Source organism: Rhinolophus ferrumequinum, chromosome 11, assembly GCF_004115265.2.
Source record: "Rhinolophus ferrumequinum isolate MPI-CBG mRhiFer1 chromosome 11, mRhiFer1_v1.p, whole genome shotgun sequence".
Taxonomy (NCBI): Eukaryota; Metazoa; Chordata; class Mammalia; order Chiroptera; family Rhinolophidae; genus Rhinolophus; species Rhinolophus ferrumequinum.
Genome location: NC_046294.1, coordinates 921578 through 945901, shown reverse-complemented (window position 1 = coordinate 945901; position 24324 = coordinate 921578). Strand labels below are relative to the sequence as shown.

General features: G+C 60.2%; 1 protein-coding gene across 3 annotated transcripts in view; it reads left to right on the top strand.

Annotated features, from left to right (window-relative positions):
• Positions 1 to 23624, top strand: part of MOB2 (MOB kinase activator 2) — a 60776-nt gene extending 37152 nt beyond the window's left edge. For 2 of the 3 annotated variants that reach the window (XM_033121094.1, XM_033121095.1), the window contains exons 2-5: positions 13524 to 13684; positions 14353 to 14446; positions 21889 to 22013; positions 22593 to 23624. In XM_033121094.1, coding sequence (XP_032976985.1) covers positions 13524 to 13684; positions 14353 to 14446; positions 21889 to 22013; positions 22593 to 22894 — 682 coding nt within the window. In that variant the 3' untranslated portion in view covers positions 22895 to 23624. Of the gene's footprint in view, positions 1 to 7794; positions 7946 to 13523; positions 13685 to 14352; positions 14447 to 21888; positions 22014 to 22592 lie in introns of those variants that run through there. The other variant, XM_033121093.1, reaches the window with a different exon arrangement.
• Positions 23625 to 24324: the final 700 nt, after the last annotated feature.

Genomic DNA, 24324 nt, shown 5'->3' with positions numbered 1-24324 from the left:
CTAGGAACAAGCTTCCTTCCCTTTGAAATGCTCCTGTCCCCTCCTTGGGGGCAGTGGGGATGGGGGTTGATTAGAAGCAGAGACTCTGGAGCCGGCCACCTGTGTGGGGTCTGAATTTCCTCTCCATCTGTGCCTCAGGTTCCTCCATAAAATGGGGACGTTTAGGTTCGAGTGAGCGAACCCCTGGGAAGGCAGCGGAGCGTGCCGGAGGGCAGTTCTGTGGAGTCACGCAGGTGTCACCCCGAACATGGTGTTACCATCAGGCGTGGCATCACCCCCACACGGTGTCACCCGGGGCAGCAGAGGCCAGTAGGAACAGGGTGGGGGTGCCAAGGCCCAGGAGTCGGGGGTTCCAGGCGGTCAGTGCCTGTCTGTCATTCCCCCTGGAGCACACAGGGCTGCTGGCCTGGGGGGAGGCTCAGGAAAGCTCACAGGCTCTTTGTACCCCACCCAGGACACGCCCAGGGTACCCGGCCCACACGGAGCCTCAGCACACGTCCCTGCCTTAGTGGACCTGGCCTGCAGGGGCGCTGGGGTCCTCTGTCCCACCAGGTGGAACGGGGACCTCCGGCCTCCGGAGGCTGTTTCAGGCCCTCTGCCAGGGGCTCTCACGGCAGAAAACCTGCCCAGAGCTGGAGTCGCCACAGCCAGACCCTCCCTCCCGTCTGTCTCTCCTTGCTGCTCACTCTGCAAGGGCTTCCGAGTACCCTCTCCTTGGTCCCAGGCCTCTTTTATTTGTGTGGCAGCTCTAGCTGTCCCCTCTCTCTGAGCTCGTGAGCTGGGCCCCACGTGGTCAGGAGGTCAGCACTTCCGGCTGTCTGCAATGAGGAAGCACTTCTCCCGCTCACTCCCAGCCACTTCCATTAATGGGGACAATGACTCTCCCCCAAGGCAAGGGTTCGTTTTCCACATTCCAGGGACGTGCCTGCCTGCCGGCTGCCGCTGGCGGTTTGAATTGCTGGGGTCCCATGTGGGATGGTCTCGTTGGGGGACGGTGCCCAGTGTGGGGAGCCCTGGGCTGAGCCCTGGGGGCCAGAAGTGGGGAGGGGGCAGGTGCTGTCTGGGCACCCAGGACGGTGCACCCGAGAGGATGGCTGCTGTGGGCCTTCCAGTTCCCCAAACCCTTCCGTCCCTTTTCTCTGAAAACAGGCAGAGCGACTTGTGTGAAGTAGGTCAGTTATACAAAAAAGAGTTGAGGAAACTAACACCTCCTTCCCCATCCAGTGTGAAAAAGCAACACCAGACAGTGTCCTCTTGTTCTTGCCCACTTGGTTAAACAATTCATTGCAGTTCCCAGCGTCCCTGTGTGTGCGTTCCCGACGGGCCGTCCCTGCCTCCACCCACAGCATGGAACCAGAGAGCTGCCACTGCACAGGCCCGGAGGCCCTGGCTGCTCGCGGCCCCTGACTCCACTCCGGGAGCGCGGCCGGTGGGCCTTTGTGGACGGCAGCTCGCGGCGGGACTCTGTGGCCGGGTCACTGGGTGCCCAGGCGCGAGCCCTGCTTTCTCCGTGCGTGACCTGCATGTGTCTGCCTCCCTCAGCTTTGTGGAGTGTTGTTTAGGAGGTGTGATCAAACAACATGGTGAATGCTTAAATGAGAAAAGGTATCGCAGTAAAAGACACGTTGCCATTAATCCCCCTCACAAGACTCCCCTTTGCTGCGAACACACTTATCCCACCATTCTTGCCACTTTCTGAAGCAGTTCTGAAGTCCTCTTTCCTGAGTGTCTTCAGTTGTGCTGTCGTGGCTGCTTCGATGTCCTGAATCTATTCAAAACATTACCTCTTGACTTTGGGGAAGAGCTGGGAGTCTCACGGTGCCAGACCCGGCGAATAAGGTGGGTGAGGACACACCATCATGTTTTCATTTGACAGAAATTGCCATATACCAGAAGCGATGTGTGACACGGAGCCTTTCTGATGTGGTCACAAAATACAGTGACTGCTGCTGCCGAGTGCCATCCCACGGGAAGGCAGGGAAGTGCGGTGCGGGCAGCGGCGCGTCAAACCTTAGTGACAATGGGTGACAAGTTTCAACTTGTTCAGTGCAGTCAGGTGTGAGCTACGGTTGAGAGAAGTTGTGTTTTAAAGTGTGCCGTAAATCACCCTCCATCGTGACAGCGCACCATGTCACACGCCACTCTGGGCCGCTTGCCTTTTCACATACGAGACTGGGCTTTTGGTCCTGCTGTTACCGAGCAAAATTTCCAGTTTGACGCACGGCTCTGTGTGTGTTTGGGCTTGGCGCCCTGGGCCTCGGGGCAGGGTGCCTGATTGGGCATGAACCCGAGCCTGTCTGTCCTGTACTGGAACTGGCAGGTGTGAAGGAGGTGAAGCTAGGAGCACGAGGAGAGACGGGCTCTGACACCGGCCACGTCCCCGGGGTCCTGACCCTCAGTGACCAGCGGTCTCACCGGGGTGCCTCTGGGCTCCGTGCACCCACACTCCGAAACTGCGTCTGTGCACCCTCTGTGGACCCAGGCACATAGTGATGGAACCATCTCTAGCGTCCACTGGACACTGTTCCCGCCAGGAGCCTGTGCCTGCCTCTCGTCTCTCCCAGGCATCAGAACTCGGTGTTTGGAAACTTGATTTCCTCGTAGCCAGTGTGACAGGTAGGCTTCACTGTAGGGAGAAGTGCGTGCAGTAGTGACAGGGCGTCGGTGGTGACTTGTCACCTCAGCTGAAGGTGGTCCCTGGCAGACACAGTTGTGCCGAGAAAGAGCATGTCACCAATATGTCTGAAAGTCGCGTTAGGAGCTCCCAGGGAAGACGACAGTGTGACAGTGATTCCTTGGAAAAGTCAGGAAGGACTCGGGTCCCCACCCCATCCCCAGGACGGTTGTGGGTGCTGGTGGGAGGTCAGGTGTGTGGCAGCAGGACAGCCAGCACAGCAGTGGGCGTTGGCCGTGCTGGTGACGGCTGACGGCAGAGCAGACCCCGGAGGACAGGGCGTCTGCAGGGAGGGGCAGGGCCTCGCCGGGCGGGGCTCTGTGGTGGGGGCCGCCACGGGCCGGCAAGGCGCTTAGGAAGAAAGGAGCACACCTGCCCGGCAGTGACACACACACTCACACTGCAGTGTGTGGCCACAGGACTGCTTGTGCAAGTGGATGGTCCCTACGCCTGTGTTGAGTGGAGACAAGGGGTAAATGAGGTGGGCCCCCTGCTGGCAGCTTTGCTCGCTCAGGTGGACGCCCATTTTTGTGTTTGCACGTGTGTGCATGGCAGCCGCTGTGTCGCTACCTGGGGTCGTGCGCTTTTCCTCCTCACTTGTCCTGGGCGTGAAGGGGAGCCGCTGAGCTCGGACAGCAGGACCCAGGGCCTTCTGCCGTGCTTGGCCCCTCCCTGGGGGCTCCCCTGGGTGCCAGCACGGACTGCACAGCTGTCTGGCTGCCCGAGGCTGGCCTCCACGGGTCTGCAGCTCTCCAGCTTCTCTTCAGGGTTAGAGCTTCCCTCCTAATGCACGCCCACCCACCGTGCCAGGGCCCCAACTGAACGGGCGTCCCACCCCGCTGTGCCAGTACCAGGTCTGGGAGCCGAGGGGACGTGGTGGACAGGGCCAGGGGTCGCCTCCGCCTTCAGGCCTCTGCCTGCCCCCAGGAGACGCGGGGAGAGTGTCCACGTGTTCCCTGCTCCCGGCAGCTGTCTGGGCAGCGTGCCATGCCCAGCCTCTAGCCGTCGACGTCGGGGTTGGCCTGCTTCCGGGGCTCCGAGGTCCACGGCAGTGTGGTTTTGGAAATGCCCACCCCTCTGCCTGGGACGCGCCCCCTTTCCTGCAGGCTCTGCTACCCCAGAAGGAGGGAGCTGCCTTCAGGAAGGGCCAGCCGGCAGGCACTTCCTTCTCAGGAGCCCAGGCCCTCAGCAGTTCCTTCTGGATTCTTCCCAGACCACTCCCTCAGCACGCGGCTGGGAGCGGCTCCTGCAGCCTGCTGCCTCGGCTCCTTCGTGGCACGGCATGTGCTGCACAGGCTGGACTTCCGGGCCACTGTGTGTCTGCGACAACGGGGCGTCCGGACACAGCTTTGTCGCGCTCTGTGCTCTCCAGCCCGGTGGCCCTGGGCCTGGAGCCTAGTCCAGTTGTGCGAGCAAGTGCGTGAGGCATCGGGCTGCCCGTGAAGACGCCTCCTCCCGCCATCAGAACCGCGCACAGCGGGTGGTGTGTGTGTTCTGCCCTTGGGTCTGGGCACCGATGGCCAAATGCACTGTCCCAGTGGGGCTGGACAGAGAGCGTGACAAAGACCATCTCCTGCGGTCCCTTTCAGAAGCGATTTGCCGAGCTGTCTGATTCCTCTGGTTTCTCTTGTTTACAGGGGGAGGTAGGGGGTGAGCTGCTTTTCTCAGGGAAGCCCCCTCCCCAGCACTGTTTCTGAAGACTCTCCTTCCCCCCAGAACCAGTTACAGTGTCAGTGTGAATCCCTCCTGAACTTTCTCTGTTCCACTTATGTCTCTGTGTTTATCGCCAGTAACAGTATCTAAATACTGTCCTTCCAAACTCAGTCTGGAAATTGATGACTCCTCCAACTTGGCTTTTCTTTTTAAGAACGATGGAATTTTCCTGAGTCCTTTTGCATTTCCTTGTACATGTGAGAACCATCCTGTCAATTTCTGCCAAAAATTCTGCTTGGACTTGGGTAGGATAGTGTTAAATCTGTGGCGAACTGAGAAAAGAGGCAATATTGCGTCTTCTAATCTATGACCATGGTGAATTGCTTCATTCCTTTAGGTCTTTCTCTCAGCAATGCTTTGTACGTTTCAGTGAGAGGTTTCGGTCATTTTTAGTTAAATTCATTGCTAAACTTTAAAAATTCTATTGTAAGCAAGAGTTTCATAAATTGTGTGTTCTGTTTGTTGCTAGCATATAGGAATAAAATTAGTTTCTGTGTATCGACCTCGTATTCTGCGATGTTGCTAAGTTTAGTTTTTATAGCTCTATAAAGTATTCTCTGTATATACAACTGTATTATTTCCCAAACAAGACAACTTTTTCCTTTCCCGTAGTTACGCCCTTTATTTGTGTAGATATTGGTTTTAAGTCTTTTCTTCTAACATAAGCATTTATAGTTATAAATTTCTCCCAGGCCCAGTGTTAGCTGCATTCTACAAATTTCCTGTCATGTTTCTATTACTATCTTTTCTTTGCAGTGTTTAATTTGCTGATAAGTTTGTCCCATAGAAGTTCATCCCAGATATTGTGTAGTCTTCCGTTCAATAAATTTGTTTGTATCTTTTGGACTTTCCGTGTCTTTTTTGGGAGCCCTCATCTTTTCACTCATTATGTTCATTCTTTCTCTAAATCCTTGAATCATTGAATATATTGATTGGCTTTCTTTAAAGTCTGTGCTACCTCCAGCGTCTTTGTTGTACCTGGGTCTGTGTGTGTTTCCCCTGGTTGTGGGTTAGAGTTTTCTGTTTCTTCACACCCGGTATTTTCCGATTTGGGTACGTGGAGGCAGAGCGGTTGACGGTCCTGGGGTTTGTCCCCCCGAGTGTGTCGCAGTGGTTCCAGCAGGCAGATCGTTTGCTGTTGGTTCAGTAGAAGCCTGTGCGGCTTGGGGAAGCTTTCTTAGGGCCGGAGCAGAGGACCCCTTCCTGTGGGGCTGCGTCAGCCTTGCTGCCCGGCCTGCCTTGCGGAGAGGCCCTGGGTCTCTGCTTGGGCTGTGCGGATGCTGTTTCCTGCCCCTCCAGCCTCCGGACGCCCCTTGAGCTCACGGCTCCCTGCAGAAGGGCCACACACGCCCTCAGCCGAGTGGTTGGCCAAAGGCTTAGGGGGCTCGGCCGGCTGTATTCCTAGAGCCCCCTCCCAGCAGCCCAGCCCTGTCCGGTGCCCGCGAGCCCCAGCTGCGCCCCTTGTCCCCACGCCTGCTGAGTGAGACTGCGGGCCTTGCCTTCCTGCCCCGCGTCTGCAGCAGGCAGGTGTGCTCACCATCCCTCCAGGCCCTGCCGGCGTGTGCTTATTTGTGGTTGGTGGTGGGGGTCAAGTCCAGTATCAGCTTGTATCACCGCAGTCGTGGGAATGAAACTCCCTTCCTGTCCCCCGTGCTGGCTCTGTGTTTCTTCTACCATGTTTCCCTGAAAATAAGACCTAACTGGAAAATAAGCCCTACCATGATATTTTTCAGGATGACATCTGCTGAACATAAGCCCTAATACGTCTTTTGGAGCGTCTTTTGGGTCTTTAGTATAAGACCCGGTCTTATTTTGGGGGAAACACAGTAGCTCACCTTTCATTTCAGAAGCTCTCATTTCTGATTCTTACTTTGCATTCCTTTGCCTCCCTTTTCAAATCTTCCTCTGAGGTTTTCTCGTTTGCTGTGTTACAGTTTACACCTGTTGTGTGTATGTTATTTCTGGAGTGTTTTCATTGTCCTTGGGGTGGTTCCTTTCTTCTTCTCTTCCATTTTCATTGGATTCAACGAGAAGCTTTTTTTCGTTTGCTTTGAAGTGGACTGAGTTCCTGCGCTGTAACAAGTATGCAATCGCTTCCCTGCCTGAGCTCGCTCCTCTGGTTTCCAGAAGCGGTGAGAAGCTACCAGCTGTCTCGCTGTTGGAGGGCAGTACAGACAAACCGGGAGGAGGCCGCAGTGACCCACGGGTGATGGGCTAGAGTGGGAGGCATCAGGCCGATCCCGACGCAGACGCCCACCGGGGTGGGGGCTTCACTGTGTCGGTCGTGCACAGCCGTCCGCTGGCGCTGCCAGCTGACAGGGCCCGGAAACCGCCAGCCCAGCCGCGACGTGTGCCCCCAGCGCCTAGTCTTGCTGTGTAATTTCCTCCGGTGGAAGGAACCAGGGTTCCTCGCAAAGTGGCTGGTTCTAGGACCAGGGCACGGAGCAGAACAAGAGGGGCCGAGACGCCCTTGCAGTGCTCAGTTATTCCAGCTGCCTGGGGCTGTGTGGCCGCCTATCCCGCTGGCGTCTGTGCCCCGGACAGGCAGTGGGGTTCATGCCGACGCTGGGGTGGCCAGGGGACGGTGTCCTGCGAGGGCAGAGGTCCTCGTGGGCAGCCAGAGCCTCGGGCGCGTCCCCAGGGCAGAGGCCGCCTTTCCTCACTGCCCGCTGACTCGTCCTCTCAGTGGCTTTGGAGTTGCCACTGTGCAGAGTGTGTAAACCTGGTGAAAAGGTCAGGGGGCTTTTTGTGGGGTGCGGCTGAGGCGGGGTGCGGCTTGGCAGACCTGTGGCCAGGCCCTGTAAGTGGGCCCTCTCAGTGGCTGTGAGCTGTCACTGTCACTGGTCAGATGTTTGGGTTTTCAGGACTTCCTGGTCTCCTGTTTGTAGGCCGGCTCCAAAGAAGGCCTTGGCCCACAGTTCTTGCACCTGCACGGGAAGGTGCTGTGGACACGCCCTTCGGGGTCCACTGCCTCCCAGCGCCCGCTCTGCGCCTGCTCTGGGAGCCCATCTCCCCAAGGCCGTCCGCGTGGAGGCGTCCCTGTCCACACGGCAGGTGACAGCAGCCCGCACCCACTGCCCAGCAGGACGCAGCCTGCCGCTTTCTTGTCTCAGCCGGGCTGGGGTCAGGCAGGGGTGCCGTCGGCCCAGGAGCTCATGGGCAGAGCTGCTGGGCCCTCCCTCGGGCTGTGCCCTCCCCACAGCAGCGCCGGAGAGGCGCCAGTTTGAAAAGGCGGCTGGGACACGCCCTCCTGTAACCAGACTTGGCCGGCCTCGGCCTCGGCCTGTAAAAGCAGCAGCTGTTTGTGTCCCCGCTGAGCCCGCCTTTCCCCTGCCTCCTCATTGGCTGGTGTCAGCTGGCTCAGTCCCGCTGCCCAGCGATGGGGGAGGAGGGAGCAGCGTCCCTGCTGGGCTCCCACTTTCCCTCTCCACCTCTGCGCTGCCCCACGATGCTGGGAGACCACGCCGGCCTTTCCGCAGACCGGGCTCTGCTCAGCCAGGCCCCCAAAACTGGACTCAGCTGCAAAATGGTGCTTCAGGCCGTTGGCAAAGTGCTCAGGTGAACGAGGGGGCGGGGTTGGCGTCTGGCTGTCCCTAGCCCCTGCTCCTGGGGTCAGTCTGAGCAGGAGTGGCTGCGTCTGCCACCCTCCCAGGTAGAGCCCTGGCGTGCAGCCCCTCTGCCAGCCCAGGGTTTGGTCAGGGACGTGGTCTGCATGACATGTCCCCTAAGTCTTGTGTGTCCTGCTGCTCTGGGAAGGAGTCCTGTCCCTGAAAGGGCGGCCGGCACCTTTGCACCTGGCAGGTGACCACAGCAGTCCTGCCCACTGGACAGGCCCTTCACCACCGACAGGGTGCCTGGCCTGCTGTCCCCAGGCGGGGTGGCTGGAGCCTGTCCTTGCCCAGCCGTTGCCTGGGTGCTGCCAGAGAAGCCCGTTGCGACTGTGCCCACGTCTTGTTCTGACCTGCCGCCGGAGAGCCTCCAGTGTCCCCCACACGGGCTTAGCGCGAGCCAGTCCCTTGCCTGCTCGTCCCAGAGTGGACGCAGCTGTGCCAGGCATTCAGGACAGCGTGTGTGCATGGGGGCCAGGCAGCACCCTCACAGGTGGGCACTTCTGTGTTGTGGGGGCCACCAGTGGGGGGAAGGGCCCTCACGGTCTCTGGAGCTCTGCCGGCATCTCTCAGTGTCACAGTGTAGACTCAGCCAGGTCTCCTTCAGTGTCATAATCTTACGTCTGCCTGTGGCTTCAGTGGGTCGTGATTTCCAAAAGAAATTATCTATTGCTTTTCCGGTTCTGAGCAGACCCTTGTGAGGGTCTGAGGTGAAGGCTAGTCCGGTCGGGCTGGTCCTTGTGGAGTGACCCCTGTGTGTGTGTGCCTCCGACTGTCTCCGGGCACCTCTGGTTTCCACCTGTCCCTCCACAAGGTTCTTCCCCACAGCAGGTCACCTGCATGCCACGTACAGAGGGCTCACAGTGACTTAGGAGTAGAAACCCGAGGTGTGCCCACCGGCTCACGAAAGTTCTACCTTCGTCGTGTTACGTGTGACATTTGGAACCGTGGGCAGGCCGGTGGTACTGCGCTCCAGGGCATCGGTTCTGATGGGGCAGTGGCCATCGTGGACAGTACAGGGGACCACGTGCGTGTGTGTTCTGGGCGTGTGTGCCCGTGTGCACGGTGGGGAGGGCAGGGGGCGCAAACGCCGACGCGGGACTGACCCTCTGAGCCGTGGTGTGTGGCTGCAGAGATGCCAGCAGGCTCTGGGAGACAGGCCGAGACCCTCTGAGCCGTGGTGTGTGGCTGCAGAGATGCCAGCAGGCTCTGGGAGACAGGCCGAGGCCATTCCCGCGGGGATCTGTGAAGACTTCGTGGCGAAGGTGACCCGTCGGCCAGGTGTTAGACGCAGAGTGGCCTGTTCACAGGTAGAGAAGTGAGAGTAGAGCGCGCAGCCGTGCAGTGGCCACAGGTCAGTGTCGATAGCCCCCGACGGGGGCACACACGGGCAGTGGGTCCACCTGCCACCCTCTGCCGCCCGGGAGCTGTGAAAACCCACTGTTTGGGGTGCTGACCGCCTGGCGGTGAGGCCAGGAGAAGCGACCTGGTGTCCCTCTCCGCAGCACCCAGCTGCAGCCCATGGGGATTTGATGGGACTTGACGAGGGTCCCATGGGGTCTTCCCAGCCCTTGGTGCTCCCGAGGCTCAGTGACGGGGGGTTGCAATGGCTCTGGGCCACTTGGGCCCAGGCGGGAGCCTCTTGAGTGTCACAAGGGCCGTTTGCAGCCCCCACCGCAGGCCTCTGCATCAGAAGCTTGGGGGACAGGATGTACACAGCCGGTTGAGAGCCCCCGTGCCAGCCGTGCCCTGTGTGTCTGTGCCCCGGCCATCGGGTGACAGGGCTGGCCCCATAGCATGTCCCTGTCAGCGAGACATCCTGTGGAGCCTGACGCCGGGCGGTGCTGCCAGCCGGGAGCAGGTGCCCGCACACTGCCCGCCTGTACAGCTCTTCTCGGGCCTTGGGCCCCACGGCCCTCCCCTGACGTAGCCAAGTGAGGCGTGGCATCCTGCTGGCACCATCTTGTCAGCCCCGGGCGTCCTCCCCGTGGGCTCCATTCTCAAATGCCAACAGCTCCCGATTCCACAGAGCGGCTTCTGGGGGTCCACTGCTCATGGGCCTCAGGTTCCTTGGCCCTGTGCCCACCCCGACCCCCACCTCCTCCGCCCCGAGCCTGTCCCCACGCGCAGCCACCACCCCTGCCGGCGTCCAGGCTCTCCACGCTTCCCTTCCTTACCCCAGGCTTTCTCTCCCCCTCCTGGCAATGGCCTGAGCGATCCCAGCATCCGTGGGGGTCGGGGGGGGGGTCGCAGGCTGAGTGGGACCCTAGGCAGAGAGGTGCACCCTCCGCCCGTTCCCTGGTCCAGTGCCACCTCACTGGGCACAGCTGGCCCCGCTCTGTGCCGGGAGACGACCAGCCCAGCCCTCACCCGTGTGGCTGAGGCTTTGAGGCTTCATCCTGTTTTCAAAACCTGGAAGTTACTTGTTGCTCCTGGGAGAGGGACCACGCCAGTCAGGCCGTCGGGCGGTGGCCCACAGGGGTCTCCATGCCTGGGCACCGCCCGTTCCTGTGGGCTGAGGGGCCGGGTCGGCGACCGGTTCTCAGGGTGTTCCCTCAGCTCCAGCCCACCCCAGGCGCTCGGTGCGGCAGGCGTGGGATCCCCCGCGGCGTGGCTGAGCTCCTAGGGCCGGACTCCGCCTGTAGCTGATGGAAAGCACGGCAGCCCCCACGACACCTCCAGGGAGTGTGTCCCCCAGGGGTCACGCCTGCTGAAATCATCTCACTCAGCACAGATGGGTCACATCACATGTCTGTGCCTGGGTCACACCGAGCCACTGCTGGGGCCTTCCTGGGGGACTTGGTGCCGTGACATTGGACAGGGTCTCGTAGACAGGGCCTGTTGATGCCCCACGATGGTGGCAGTTCCTGCTGGTCTGCCCGTGGCTGCTCACGTGGCCCCTGCTCCAGGGTACAGGTGGCTGTGCATGGTGGCTCGTGGGACGGTCGCCACAGGCTGATGTTCATGCATGTTCCGTGAGTCCCCAGCTGTCACGGCTTCTAAATGGCAAAGCAGGGAGATGGGTCGGCAGCTGGCTTCGCAGCCCGGGCCTCCACCTCACCCCATCCCACCCGTGTGACATGGGACCCTGCAGCCCCGGAGGCCGAGGCAGTGTGGCTGGCCTGGAGTGGCCGTGGGCCTGTGTGTACTCGCCTCGGGGAGGGAGAGTCAGCCTGGCCCCGTCACACTGAGGATGTGCCCAGCGGATAACACTCTGTGCATGGTCAGAGCAGAGGCTGGCGTGGGGTGCAGGGAGCCTCCTTCCGGCTGGTGCCTCCTGCCTGGGGCCAAGGGCATGGGGACCATCCAGGCCTGTTGTGGCTTTCTGACAGGGTGGCATATCTCTCAGCAGCAGAGAGCCAGGGTCAGGAGAAGGGCTGCGGGCAGGGAGTGGCATGGCCCGCCCCCAAGGGCGTCCGCAGAGCCCCTCCTGGGGCTTCTCCCTCTGTGTGGCCCAACCTGGGGAGAGCTGGGAGCCTGTCCCGGGCCGAGGGGCCGCAGGGCCCTGAGAAACTCGTGTCCACACTTGTCCCCAGTGAGCAGCCCTGCCTTTCCCACGGGGACCTCCTGAAGGGCCCCTCTGTGTGGCGCCCGCGCCTGTGCTCCAGCACAGCCCACACGTACCCACGGACAGCTCACAGATGGGTCGGGAGCCTGGGGTCAGGGTCTGCCCTGCCCACTCCCAGGACGCTGCCCGGGACACCGCGCCCAGCCTGGCACGGCCCCTCCCAGCACTGCAGCCCGGCACACCTCGCCTTTTAAGGGAAAGATCTGCGTGAGAAGCTCAGGCATTCAGGGAGCATTTCCCTTCCTGTTTCTCTTAAATAAACCACCAGGAACTTTTCAAAACAGAACAAAAAAAGGACAAGGTCAGGGAGCTGCAGGGACCTTTCACCCCCTTTCCCTCATGTGTGCCTCATCAGGGCTGGGGGAGGGGCCACAGAGAGCCCTGAGGACGGCCCTGTCCCCTGTCCCCTGTCCCACGGGGTAAGCAGGTTTGTGCCTCCTTTTGTGGTCTGAGGACCTCGGAGTGTGAGCCCACCAGCCCGGCCCTCGGCACACTGGACAGGGCCACGGGGCGGTGCCACTGCTGTGCTCCCGGGCACCTACACCAGCTCCTTGTGGGCACGTCTGACACTCCCCTGAGGCAGGCGGGCAGCACGACACCTCCCTGCAAGGCTGCTACTCTGCTGAGGGTCCCTCTGGGGCACTGCCCCCTCGGTCACGCTCCATCCAGGGGAAAGGGCCCCTCCTGGACGATCCCTCCGAGAGTGTCACCCAGGCAGCCTTTCCTGGAAGGTGTAAGACGTTGTGGCAGTGCTGGCCTGCTGTTTGTTTACAGCCCTTGTGCTTTAACGGAAGCATCCAGATAAGAACCAAGACGCCAGTCTGCACTGCGACGAGTTTTCCCTCCACTTCTCCAGCTGTCTCCCAGAAGCCAAGTGCAAACCTGAAAGGACTGGACCGTCCCCAGGTGTGGGAGGCTGGCGGCCTTGCCCCGTGCTGGCCCCGAGAGCGACAGGCGGGCACGTGCCTGGGCACGGGGTAGCCACCTCTGGGAAGGCGGTGTGCGTGCCTGCGTGGGGGCCTCTGCCAGGTGGGCTCCAGTGTGTGACAGACACACAGACCTGTGTCACACCCAGCGTGGGCCCGTGTTCCCAGCCTGGCTCTGGGCCGCTGTGTGCAGTTTCCTTCTTGGGGGACATGCCATCTTGTTGGCCTGCCTCGGCCACACGCACCCTGGCCCCAGCTCTGTCCTGGGGCCGCCGGCGGGAGGCTGGTTCTGGGGCCATGCACCCCACCCCCAGGGGATGAGGCCCCCTCAGCACCAAAGAGCTTTGGCTCCCGGGGTTTAGCTCCTCATGTTCGCCGTGTTCAAATGGGAACAAAGATGTTTCAAAACCATTAAACAACTATTTTCCTAAACAAGAGAAACTTGTAGTGAGAGGTGGCGATTTCTGCAGGTCTCTGTCACGTCTGGCTCCCACCTGCCTGTCCCGGGACACCTGCACCGTGCGCTTGGGAGGGCGCGCGGGCATGCAGGACGGGTGAGCCTGGAGCCCGGTGATGGCAGGAGGCCTGCGTGGTGAGTTTCGGGGGTGCCGGCACACGGCAGGTGCCAGTAGGGGGCCTTCGAATCCCGTGCACAGGACGCATGCCCACCTGCCCGCCCTGTGGGACTCTGTTCAGAGGTCAGGGGCAGTGATGCCCGGTCCCGTGTCCTGCTTGGTGGTCCTGCCTTGGAAGCCCAGGCCAACGGCCGAGTTGTCACACGTTGTGGGGAACTGACTAGTGGGACCACCTCCCCAGCCCTTGGGGGCCGAGTTCCAGGTGTGGCTCCGTGACGTCGGGCCCCTGGCTGGTGTCTCTGCACCCCACCCTCCCCCTCGCAGTGGCAGGGCAGCTCTGCGCGTCAGGCCACAGGCCCCTGGTGGTGGCAGGCCCAGCCCCGCTTGTCTCCAGGGGCCCGGCCGTGGCCTCCACGCCTGCGCTTGCTGCGCGATGACCCGTGCTCCTTGTCTCGGCAGGAAGTCCAAAGCGAAGCCTAACGGGAAGAAGCCAGCAGCGGAGGAGAAGAAGGTGTACCTGGAGCCGGAGTACGCCAAGTCCCGGATCACCGACTGCGAATTCAAGGAGCTGGTGGTGCTGCCCCGCGAGATCGACCTGAACGAGTGGCTGGCCAGCAATAGTGCGTGGGCAGGGCTGGGCGGGGCAGGGCAGGGCCCCCAGGTCCTCGGGGACCCGCAGAGCACCGCCATCCGCTGGAGGCTGAAGTGGGGCTGGCCGGCCCTGCAGTGGACTCGGGACTCGGTGTGGGTCCTGACTGCACCGGAGGCTGGGACGCCAGTGCCAGAGGGAGACAGGGATAGCAGCGTGGCTGGGAGGCCATGGCCCGTGGCAGGGGTGGGCCTGGGGCTCAGGGTTCACGGAATGCCTGCACAAATGGCGGCTGCCACGGGAGGCTGCTGCTGCTTCTCTGAAGGGCAGTGGGCTGCAGCTGCTTCTGCTTTAATCAGTGGCCAAGCGGCATTTCTGACCCAGCCGGTGTTTGTAAGAGCAGGGGTGTGAGTTCAAGGGGCCCTGGCTCCTCGTCGGGGTGGGATGTTTGCCCCACCACATGGGGCGGGGGGCCCAGCCGAGACGGTGCCGGCCCTCTGCCCAGCTCAGCACTGTCAGGGTGTGTGCCCACCTCTGTGGTGGGAGCCAGTGGCCAGCTCCCAGGGCCCGAGCTCCGTGCCAGGGCCTTTGTCCCCAGTCTGTGGGGTGTGCCAGCTGCTCCAGGGTCCAAAGACAGCACTGTCCCTGGGCATTGGAGTCGTCCAGGCTTGTGGTGTTCACGCTTCTCTCCTCTTGCAGCTACGACATTTTTCCACCATGTCAACCTGCAGTACAGCACCATCTCGGAGTTCTGCACGGGAGACGCCTGCCAGACCATGGCCGTGTGCAACACGTGAGTTGTGGCTAGCTGTGGCCGGCCCTGGGGACTCGGGTGGGCTGTGGGGCCATGGCCCTGATGCTGGGCTCCATACTCCTGGTGTCATACCCACTCATAGTGGCCGACGGCATGGGACTCTCCTTAGCAGTGTCCCCGGTCCCCATGGGGGCCAGGGCCTGGCAGAGGAACAGAACGGAGCCCAGCGAAGGAAGGGGCACTGGCCGTGTTGCTCCCACAGGGCATTAGGAGCTGGCCAGAGGCTAACAGGCCGTGTTCTAGGGGCAGGGACGTTTCCACAGGACACATCAGTCAGTTTCCGATCCCAGCAAAGCCCTGGGAAGCTGCAGGAGCCTCCGTGCCTTAGCTGTTGTCCACTGAGTAAAGTCTCGTCCTCAGAGAACCTGCTTTAGCAGCGGAGAGGCAAGGTGGCGAGGGGTGGCAGGTGGAGGCACCTTCTCGTTGGCAGGGTGTGTGGGTCTGAGGTCCCAACAGGCCTGCTGCTGGTCACCCTTGTCCGGAAGCTGGTGCACATGTACGTACGTCCTCAGTGATCAGCCGTCCCTGAGGGGCCTGGGTCCTCGCCACCTTGGCAGCTGCTCTTGAGTGCATTGTGGGTAGGAGAGCCACTGTGTGGCACAGGTTGCCACCAGCCTAAGTAGCAAAAGTGAGGGCCAGTGGACACATGCAGGCAGGAGGCCGGATGGCTGAGGGGCAACACAGGAGTTTCTTTCTGATGGTTCCTGTTCGTGGTCAGAGGACTGACACGAGCGTGTGACCCACTAGCCCCTGCTAGCCTGTCCTGAGTGTCTTCTGCCTGCAGACTGCTGGCCAGGCTTCCTGGCACAGACCCAGCTCAGAGCAGAGAAGCTGAGCTCTGCTCTCGCTGGAGCCCACCCAAAGCCTCAGCACAGGCAGATGGCAGAGGTGCCCCCTTCGGCCCTCAGCCCTCTGGACCCTGCTCTCATGTCCCCAGTGGGTCACAGCTCAGGGCTGCATCATGCAGGATCAAGTGCAGATGACAGCAGCTCTCTATTGCTTATTTGTTCGTCATGTCTGTCCCCAGCTAGCCACAGAGGAACACAGCCAAGGGAAGGATGGGACAGAGCAGGGCGCAAGCTCGAGGTGAGCTTGGGCAGGAGGACATCGACATGGGATGTAACTGGCCTCTGCAGAGGGGACACAGTGGCAGTGATGGCCCGTGGCAGGAGGTGGGGAGCCGGGCTTCGCCTGCTGCTGCATTCGCGGGTGCCCTTCAGCGTCAGTGTGTTTGAGCAGACGCTCCTCAAAAGGGCATCGGGTCTGCTTTGGGCAGCCCTGCACGTGGACTGATCTGCCCTGTGTAACGGGGATCTGGGCCATGTAAAGCCTCTGCTCATTCTTGTCGCCTGGGCCCGCTTTCTGCTCGTGCATTCAGCCGAATGGACATGCGTGTGGTGCCTCCCTGGGAGTCGCATGAGATCAAGGGCTGGAAACTCACACAGTAGTTTAAGAGGAAAAGGGGGCTTGTCCGAAGTCCACAGAGCCACTCGCTGTCCCAGGACCAGAACGTCCACCTGAGGCCTGAAGTAGGGCCCAGGGCCAGGCCCATCCCCCCCTTCCAGTGTCTGTAGGACAGAAGCCAAAGGCTAATGTTGGAATCCCAAAGGAGAGGAGAAAGGACCGTGCTGAAAACATACTTGAAAGAATAATGGCTACAAACTTCCCAAGTTTGGCAAAGACAAACCTACAGATTCAAGAAGCCGAGAGAACTCCAGAGAGGAAAAATCTGATGAATCCCTGCACAGACACGTTGCAACCAAACTGCTGAAAACAAGAGAACATACCAGTGGCAGGGCCCACGCAGCACCTGTGGGGACGCTCCCATTAGAAATGTCAGGGCCGGGAAGGGGCTCCACAGTGTCTCTCCAGTGCCAGAAGGTGACAGCGGTCACCGAGAGCCCCACATCCAGGGAGCTGCTCACTGGACGGAGAACCACAAGAGTGCCAGCCAGCAGACCTCTCCAGGAGAGCCACAACAGGGAGCCCTCCAGACAGAGGGACGTGACACCAGAGGAGATGTGGGCCATCAGCACGGAGGAGAGCAGCAGAGACGGGAACTACAGAAGCCATTCCTGTCCTCTTAAGCCCTTTAAAGCATGTTTGGTGAACGAGCAAAGATGGTTTCAGTACGTGCAGGTGGAAGACACATGGTGGTAGCACGGGAACACGGGGACCTGTGGGGCGGCCTGCTTTGTGGTGGGCGTGGCAGTGCTGGCCCCGAGCAGTCTCTGAAAACCCTATGCAAATGACACCGTCGAAATCAGAATAGGTACGTGAAAAGGAGATTTATTTCCCTGTAAGAAGGCAGGAAAGAAGAAATAAGGATGAAAAACAAAGGGAACAAACAGTAAACAGGTCACGGTGAACTTAAAACAGTGACAGTCAATGTCAGTGGTGGAAACATGCCGATGACAAAACAGGTGATAAGAATGGGTTTTTAAATTGTTAAGTGAGCCAAGTATACAACGGCGACAAGAAACTGACTTTCAATGCAGTGACATCAGTAGCTTAAAAGTAAAGGGGTGAAAGAAGATATGCCAACAAAACACTAACCAGAACAAAACTGAAGTGGCTGTCAGTAATACCGGACAGAGTAGGCTTCAGAGCGAAGCCAGTACTGAGGGCTGAAGAAGACGACTGCATGTTTACAAAAGGGTCAATTCATTAAGGGGTGTGGACAGCAAGCAGCAGCTTTTACACAAAGCGAATGGACAGAACCAACCAACAGGGGAAACAGAACTCACACTATAGCTGAAGGTTCCAGCACTCGTCCGTTGGAAGCAGTCGGAACTAGTGGAGAGAAAGCCTGCAAGGTAGAGACCGAGGTAACACCACCACCAGTTCGAATCGAACTGACCCTTGCAGTGTGCTCCACCCTCAGCAGCAAAATGCCCATTCTTTTAGGTGACCAACACACCCTGTGCTGGTTCACAAAACCGCCCTGAGCAAACTGGAGATCAGAGTCCTGCGAAGTCAGTTGTCTGACTATAATGACATTAACCCAGAAATCCATAACAGAAGGATAATGGGAAACTCCAAACATTTGGAGATGAACACACTTCTAGATCATCCATGGGGCAGAGAGGAACTCTCAAGGGAAATCAGAAAATGTGTTCAGCTGAACACAAATGAAAACGCAGCATATTTGAATTTGTGGGATGCAGCTAAAGCAGTGAAGTTTATGGCATTAAATGCTTGTTTTAAAAGAAGAAAGATCTCACATCAGTAATCTTAGCTCCCATGTTAAACAACGAGAAAAAAGTCACATAAACCCACAGTGAACAGAAGAAAAGGCCTGATAAGAGAGCAAGTCACTGAGAGTGGTTTCTGAAAACAGGGAAAATCGATGAAAGCAAATACTGAGTCCTGAAAATGTCAATGAAATTGATAGACCATTAGCATGACTGACAAAGATAAAAAGAAAAGAGGAGCATATTATCAATATAAAGAATGAAGCAGGGGGCGGGGGGCGGTCCACTATAAACCCAGCAGATACTAAAAGGGTAATAAGGAAATGTTACAAAAAATGTTGCGTACATAAATTCAACAGCTTAGAATAAAGGGACCAATTCCTTGGTTAAGTACAAAATGCCAAAATTCATCTAAGGTAGGTAATGCTATTAATAAGGCAAGAGAAAGGACGAAAAGGCATCTAGATTGGACAAAAAGAAATAGAACTGTCTCCATTCACATTTAACAGGGTGGTCTACGTAGAGAACTCAGTTGGTTCTAGCGAAAAATTGAATAAATGAATGAATTTAGTGAGCTCCCCCAGCACACACAAAACCTGTGGTTCTGTATCCTAGCGTATGTACAAACGGAACCCCAAATGATGAACACCGTGCCAGTTACAGCAGCCCCGAAACCCGTGAGGTACTTGGGTGCATACCTGAGGAGGCAGCATGGGCTGTGCCCGCCCGAGCCCGGGGCGCACCGCACGCGTGGGTTGGGAGCACATGCCCCGTCAGACGCGCTGCTTCTAACACTTATGTGGAAGGGCAAGGTCACGGACGGGCTGCAACTCTGGGAAAAGCCCAGCTGGAAGACACCAGGTGCCCAGTTTTCAGACTAAGACTTCCTGTGAAAATGCCGTAACAAGACGGTGTGACATTGGTGGAGGAAGACGCACTAGTCGGTGGGACAGGGCAGAGTCCAGGAACAGACCTTGTTGGTTTTGACAGACGCATAAAAACTCAGTGGAGAAAGGGTAGTCCTCTTAACTAGTCTTTTTCTGTTGGGAAAACGGGCCATCTGCGTGCCAAAAGAAGCAGACCTCGACCCAGAGCTGACACCTTTGCCAGCGTGAACTCCAGACGGGTCCTGTATCAAAATGTGAAACTCAGACATGTGGAAGAAAACGTGGGAGGAGGGACTCGTCAGGACAGCACAAGGTGGGGAGTGAGTTCTGGGTCGGGACACAAGGCGCAGTCCGTTGACACAGTCAGTAGATGTGACGTCGTGGACATGTAGCACTTGGCCCAGACAGATAGGGAGAAGAGTGAAACCACAGCCGAATGACACGGCCAAGAAAGGAGCGGCACCCAGAGTTACAAAGATCTCTCACCGCCCGACAGCAGGAAAACAGCCCATGATGGGTAGGGCACAGGACTTGGATGGACAGGTCCCCCAAGGACAGGAGAAGGGCAGGCAGCTGAGAGGGTCCACACCGTGGCGGGGGCGGGGAAACGGAGACCCCGCTGTGGGAGCGCCTGTTGGCGGCTGAGTGCTGGCAGGACCTGCAGGGCTTGGGTGCCAACAGACGGCCCCTCTGAGAACGGTGTGGCTGCCCCTTGGGTGAGCAGTCACCTTATAGAACAAGGGTCTGTGTGCACAGAAGCCTGTCCGGGAGAGAGGACGACAGCCTGAGCACAGTTGCCCCAGACTGGGAACAGCCAGGTGTCCCTCAGCAGGTGCTCACCTGACAAAGGGGAGCTTCTAGGCAGGAACGTGGGCAGTAAGGAGGAGGAACGGCATTGCCACCAGCCAGAGAACGGAGCCCGGCTCAGAGGGACGCACGTGCCTGTGCCTGGCCTGGGGCGGGGCAGCCAAGCTGTGCCTGGGGGTGGGGGTGGTGGTGCTGGTGGTGGACGTGCATGTGGGCTGGAGTGCCTGGGACGCACGCCAGACAGCTCAGCTTTACAGGGTGAGCTAAGAGTGACCTGAAAACCAAGAGGACGTTGACAGCAGTGCTGGTCTTTCCAGCAGTGGGGTGACCAGTGTCCCTTAGGAGCTGTCCTCAGGCTTCACGTCGCCGAGATGTGTGTCCCAGTTTGTGGGCGCACGTGTTTTTCTGAGACTCTGGCACCTGTGGCTGGTGCACCCCACAATGAGCACGTGGGAAGCAGTGGCGCAGGTGTCTGACCCTCCCGGGTGGGGTGCTGGGCCCATCCTGCTGGTGCCCCTGTGGACACGGGTCTCAGCCTGGCCCCCGGAGGCCGGTGCTCCACCCTGGGCCGTCCTGGAGGGTGGCACATTTATCTTCTCTCAGAGCCACGCTGAAAGGGGCTTTGTCTTCACTTCCCCACACGGTCTCATATGCCCGTGCCGATGCCCACTGCCCGCTGCCCAGTGCCCGGTTGGGGGAAGGACAATCAGGCAGGGCTGCCCGGTGTGTGGGGTTGTTTAGTTGGACTCTTACTTCCCGGGCAAGCAGGGAGTTTTGGCAGCTGCCAAAGGCTTTGTCCTGACCAGCCCCTTTGCCTGCTCACATACCCGGGCCTTGTGGGGTACAGGTGCTGGGCTCCCTGTGGGTGCCAGGAGGTGCCTGGCAGTCCCCCGCAGGGTGGGCCATGCCGAGGTGGCATACAGGTGCAGTTGTCTTCCACTGTGCCCCAAGCCTTCCACCTCAGGTGGACGGGGCCTGGTGCCTGAGTGGCCATTAGGGCTGTGCCCCTGTCCTAACCAGAGGGCAGCCCAGTGTGGGGCTCTGCTTTCCCAGCCTCACGCCCCCCTCCGCTCCGCCCGCGGCCCAGGTGAACTAATCGATCCTGGGGCACAGAAGAGCGCCTGGCTCCCGTTGGGTGGTGGGCTTCTGGGGCATTGGAGGCACAGGCACAGTTGTCCCCAGGTCACTTGTCCAGGGTCAGGCTGGCCGTGAAAAATGGGGACCCCCGCTGTCCTGACTACAGGCTTGACAGGGTGGCGGGAGTGGATGAGTCCTCGTGACTGTCCCCGGGGGCTGCTTGATAAGCTCAGGAAATCAGCCTGGAGTCCCAGCCTGGGACAGGGGGTGGGGCTTCCTAGTGTCAGCCGGTTCTCAGACCAAGTAGTCAGTGAATGGATGAGGAGGGGAGGGGACCCCTGAGAAGAGGGAGGAGTCGGTGTGAAGCCCGGTGCACAGGCGGCTGCGTAGCATCTGGCTGGGTCAGGAGGCAAATGGGTTGGGGTCTGGGCTGCAGAGGGGGTGCTCCCTCATTCACACATGCAGTCCCACCCTGTGAAGGTCACTTTGCTGAGCAGACAGGTGCCTGCCCTCCCCCCTCTTCTCTCCACCCGCCTGCGCTCACCCCTCCACCCTTAACCCTGCGCCCTCCATCCTCCACCCCTTCTCCCCCACCCCCCTCCTGTGGCTCTGGGTCTGGGCCTCTGGTCTGGGCCTCCCGTGAGTTGCAGCAGGAGCAGGGCCACCTGCGGAGGAGCCTGGAGCACAGGGTGGGGAGGCGAGCCCAGGGAGAGTGGCAGCTGCTGGGGGCGCCGGCAGGTATTTGTGTTTGTTCTCCTGGGGGCGGAGGGCCGTTGGGGCTGGAGGATACCTCACGTCCACGTGAACAAGGAACAAGGAGCCTTGCTTGGTTTCCTGGCTGGACTTACCAGTGAGAAGGCCACCCAGGGTGTCCACGTCCCCAAATGCTCTGGCCCACTCTCACCTGAGGACTGGCTGCCCTGTGCCCGAGGGCAGGTTGGCAGGCCGGGGTTGGGGGCCCAGGGGCCAGGTTCCTGTCGGCAGAAGCCACACCCCCCACTGGGCCCCCAGAGGGAGTCTGGCTTCTAGTACTGGATGGAGGCAGGGGTACTACCCAGGGTGGAGGCCTGGCCGACAGGGTCCAGCAGTGCCTCTCGCAAGAGATGGGAAAACTGCGTTGCAGGTGGTAAGAACATACTGTTGACGCCTTTTAAGTTAGCGTAAAACACGTGTTTCTTTAAAAGAAGAAACCTTGAAGAAAGTGAAGGAACCCACCAGGTCTCCTTCACACTGGTCGGAATCGGTACAAGCAGAGCGCTCATCACACGCAGCCGTGGGTCCCACGGTCTTTTCCCTGGGGGCTCTGGGAGCAGAAGCCTGGGCACCTGCCACACCTCCACCACTGGTGGCTGCCCACCTGGTGCCACCTCCTGACTGCTGCAGGCCCCAGACTCGCCGAGCCAGGGAGGTTGTGTACGTGGGAGTGACATGGTGACCAGCTTCTCTGTCCCCACAGACAGTACTACTGGTATGACGAGCGGGGGAAGAAGGTCAAGTGCACTGCCCCCCAGTACGTCGACTTCGTCATGAGCTCCGTACAGAAGCTGGTGACTGACGAGGACGTGTTCCCCACTAAATATGGTACGTCTCTCCCGGCGGGGTCTCCTCCCAGCAAGGAGGGGTGGGCAACCCCGGGACTGGGCTGCAGAGCAAGGCAGAGGCCCTCTGGCAGGGGTCAGCCCCGCCTGGGTCAAGCCCCGCATGCCCGCAGGCTCTGGGACCTGTGGGCCGGGCAGCACCTGCTGTGTCCAGCAGGCTGGACAGGGCCTGGCGGGGACTCTGGGCAGCTGACGAGGTGGAGCCTGGCCGGCAGGAGGTACCTGTGCACCTGCTGTGGCCCAGGACACGGAGCCCTAGAGCAGCTGGCAGAGCAGCACACGCCATGCCACGGCCTACTCCGGGTTTGGCAGCGTGTGGCGGGGTCTCAGGCCCCTGGATAGAAGTGGCCAGTACTGCTCGGCCAGCAGCCACCCTCCGGGCAGACGGGGAGGTGCAGCTCTCGGGGGTGGACCACGGGGACACGTCACTCGCGTGTGTGCCAGTGGGCTGCTCAGGGAGGGCTGCAGGATGGGGTGGGGTGGGCAGGAGGTCCTGCAGAAGGTGCCAGCTTGCGGGCCTGGTGCCCATGACAGCAAGCTGACGCCGGCCTCGTGTCCGCAGGACGAGAATTCCCCAGCTCATTCGAGTCGCTGGTGAAGAAGATCTGCAGGTACCTGTTCCACGTGCTGGCGCACATCTACTCGTCCCATTTCAAAGAGACCCTGGCACTCGAGCTGCACGGACACTTGAACACGCTCTATGTCCACTTCATCCTGTTCGCCAGGGAGTTCAACCTGCTGGACCCCAAAGAGACCGCCATCATGGACGACCTCACGGAGGTGCTGTGCAGTGGTGGGGGCCCCGGCGGGGGCGGGGCCAGCGGGGGGGGCACGGGGGCACAGAACCACGTGAAGGAGAGGTGAGCCGCGCGGCCGGACAGGCGTGCACGTGTGCGGAGACGGTGGCGCGTGTGCCTGCGTGTGTCTGCCTGTGTGCGCACACGTGCCGGCACGCTCGCGCGGGAGGTCTTGAGGCGATGCTGCCCCGGGCCGGGCTGGGCCAGCCGCGCCGAGTGTGGGCCCTGACGCGGCGGCCTGCAGCGCTCTGCCTGGCTCCCGCCGTTTTCCTGTTGGATGGACGAGTGCGCGTGTCAAGAAGCACCTTGGACTCCTTCGTTCGCTCAGCAAACATTTACGGGACCGCTGTTCTGTTTCCTTCTGTGGGGTTTTCCTTTCTTTGGCCTTCCGCCGGCCTCCGCCCCTGCCTGCTCTGGGGTCTCTGCCGTTTGGAGAGAAGTCACGTGTGAGAGACGGGCACCTTCCTGGGAGGACCTGGGTTGCAGACCTCCGTTTCCACTGTGTTTGCTTGTGTTTCAGGGGTGGGTTACCTTAGATTCCTCCTGTCTCCTCTTCCTTTCCCGGCCTTGCCGGGATCTTGGCTGTTGGTGGCTGGGCAGGGGGGGCGATGGTGCCCTGTAGGGCCACTGAGCCCGTGGCCCCTGCCCCCTGCCCGGGGGGAGCCCTGGCCTAGCGGGGCTCAGCTGAGCTTCCCGGGGCTGGCAGCCTGTGCACAGGCGCAGCTGTCAGCAGAAGGCAGAGCAGCTCCCGCTCTGCTCCCCTGTCCGGTCGTAATAAAGAGCATTCTCTCAGGTCACGCCTGTGTGTGTCCTCAGCGTCTTGGTGACCCATGCTGAGGGTGCCAGGGCCACGCACCACAGCCTATACCCTCCCTGTGCCTCACACTGGTGGTCCTTGCATGCTCCCTGTGGCCTGGAAGGTGTGGGCTTCTCACTGCCGTCCCGGACCTGTGCTGGCCGCTGACCAGTGACAGCCCGCCCCGCTGACCGGTGTCCACAGCAGGGCCGCACGCTGGAAGCTGAGGGCGGGAGGGCACACCTTGTGTCACGAGTCCCCGGGGCCTGGCCCACTCTACCTATGCTGTGTGCTCCCCATGCAGGTGGCAGGGACCCCAGAGTGTGGGCAGGAGTTGGCTGGGGGGCTTCCCAGCTGGCCTAATACGGGGCTTGCACTGCAGGGGCCACCCTTGGCCGGGGACAGCTCCAGAGGGGGGGAGCTCCTGCATACAGCGGGGACAGGGCAGGGCTTGGGGAACAAGTGGGTGGCGTAAACTGTACCCTAGAGCTTGGGCAGAGACGATGGGCCCTGGCAGGTCCCCCACCCTGTCTGACATCACCCTTGGTGACGTGGGGACAGCCTTCTCTGGTTGTTCTTTTCTGTGATGCTCACCCCCCTGCACCCCTAAAGTGGTGGGGGCCCTGGGCCCTGGTCTCTTTCCCCATCCCCTCCCTGGCCATCACCCCCTGGGGTCCTGCATTTCCTGCCCTGGTGACGTC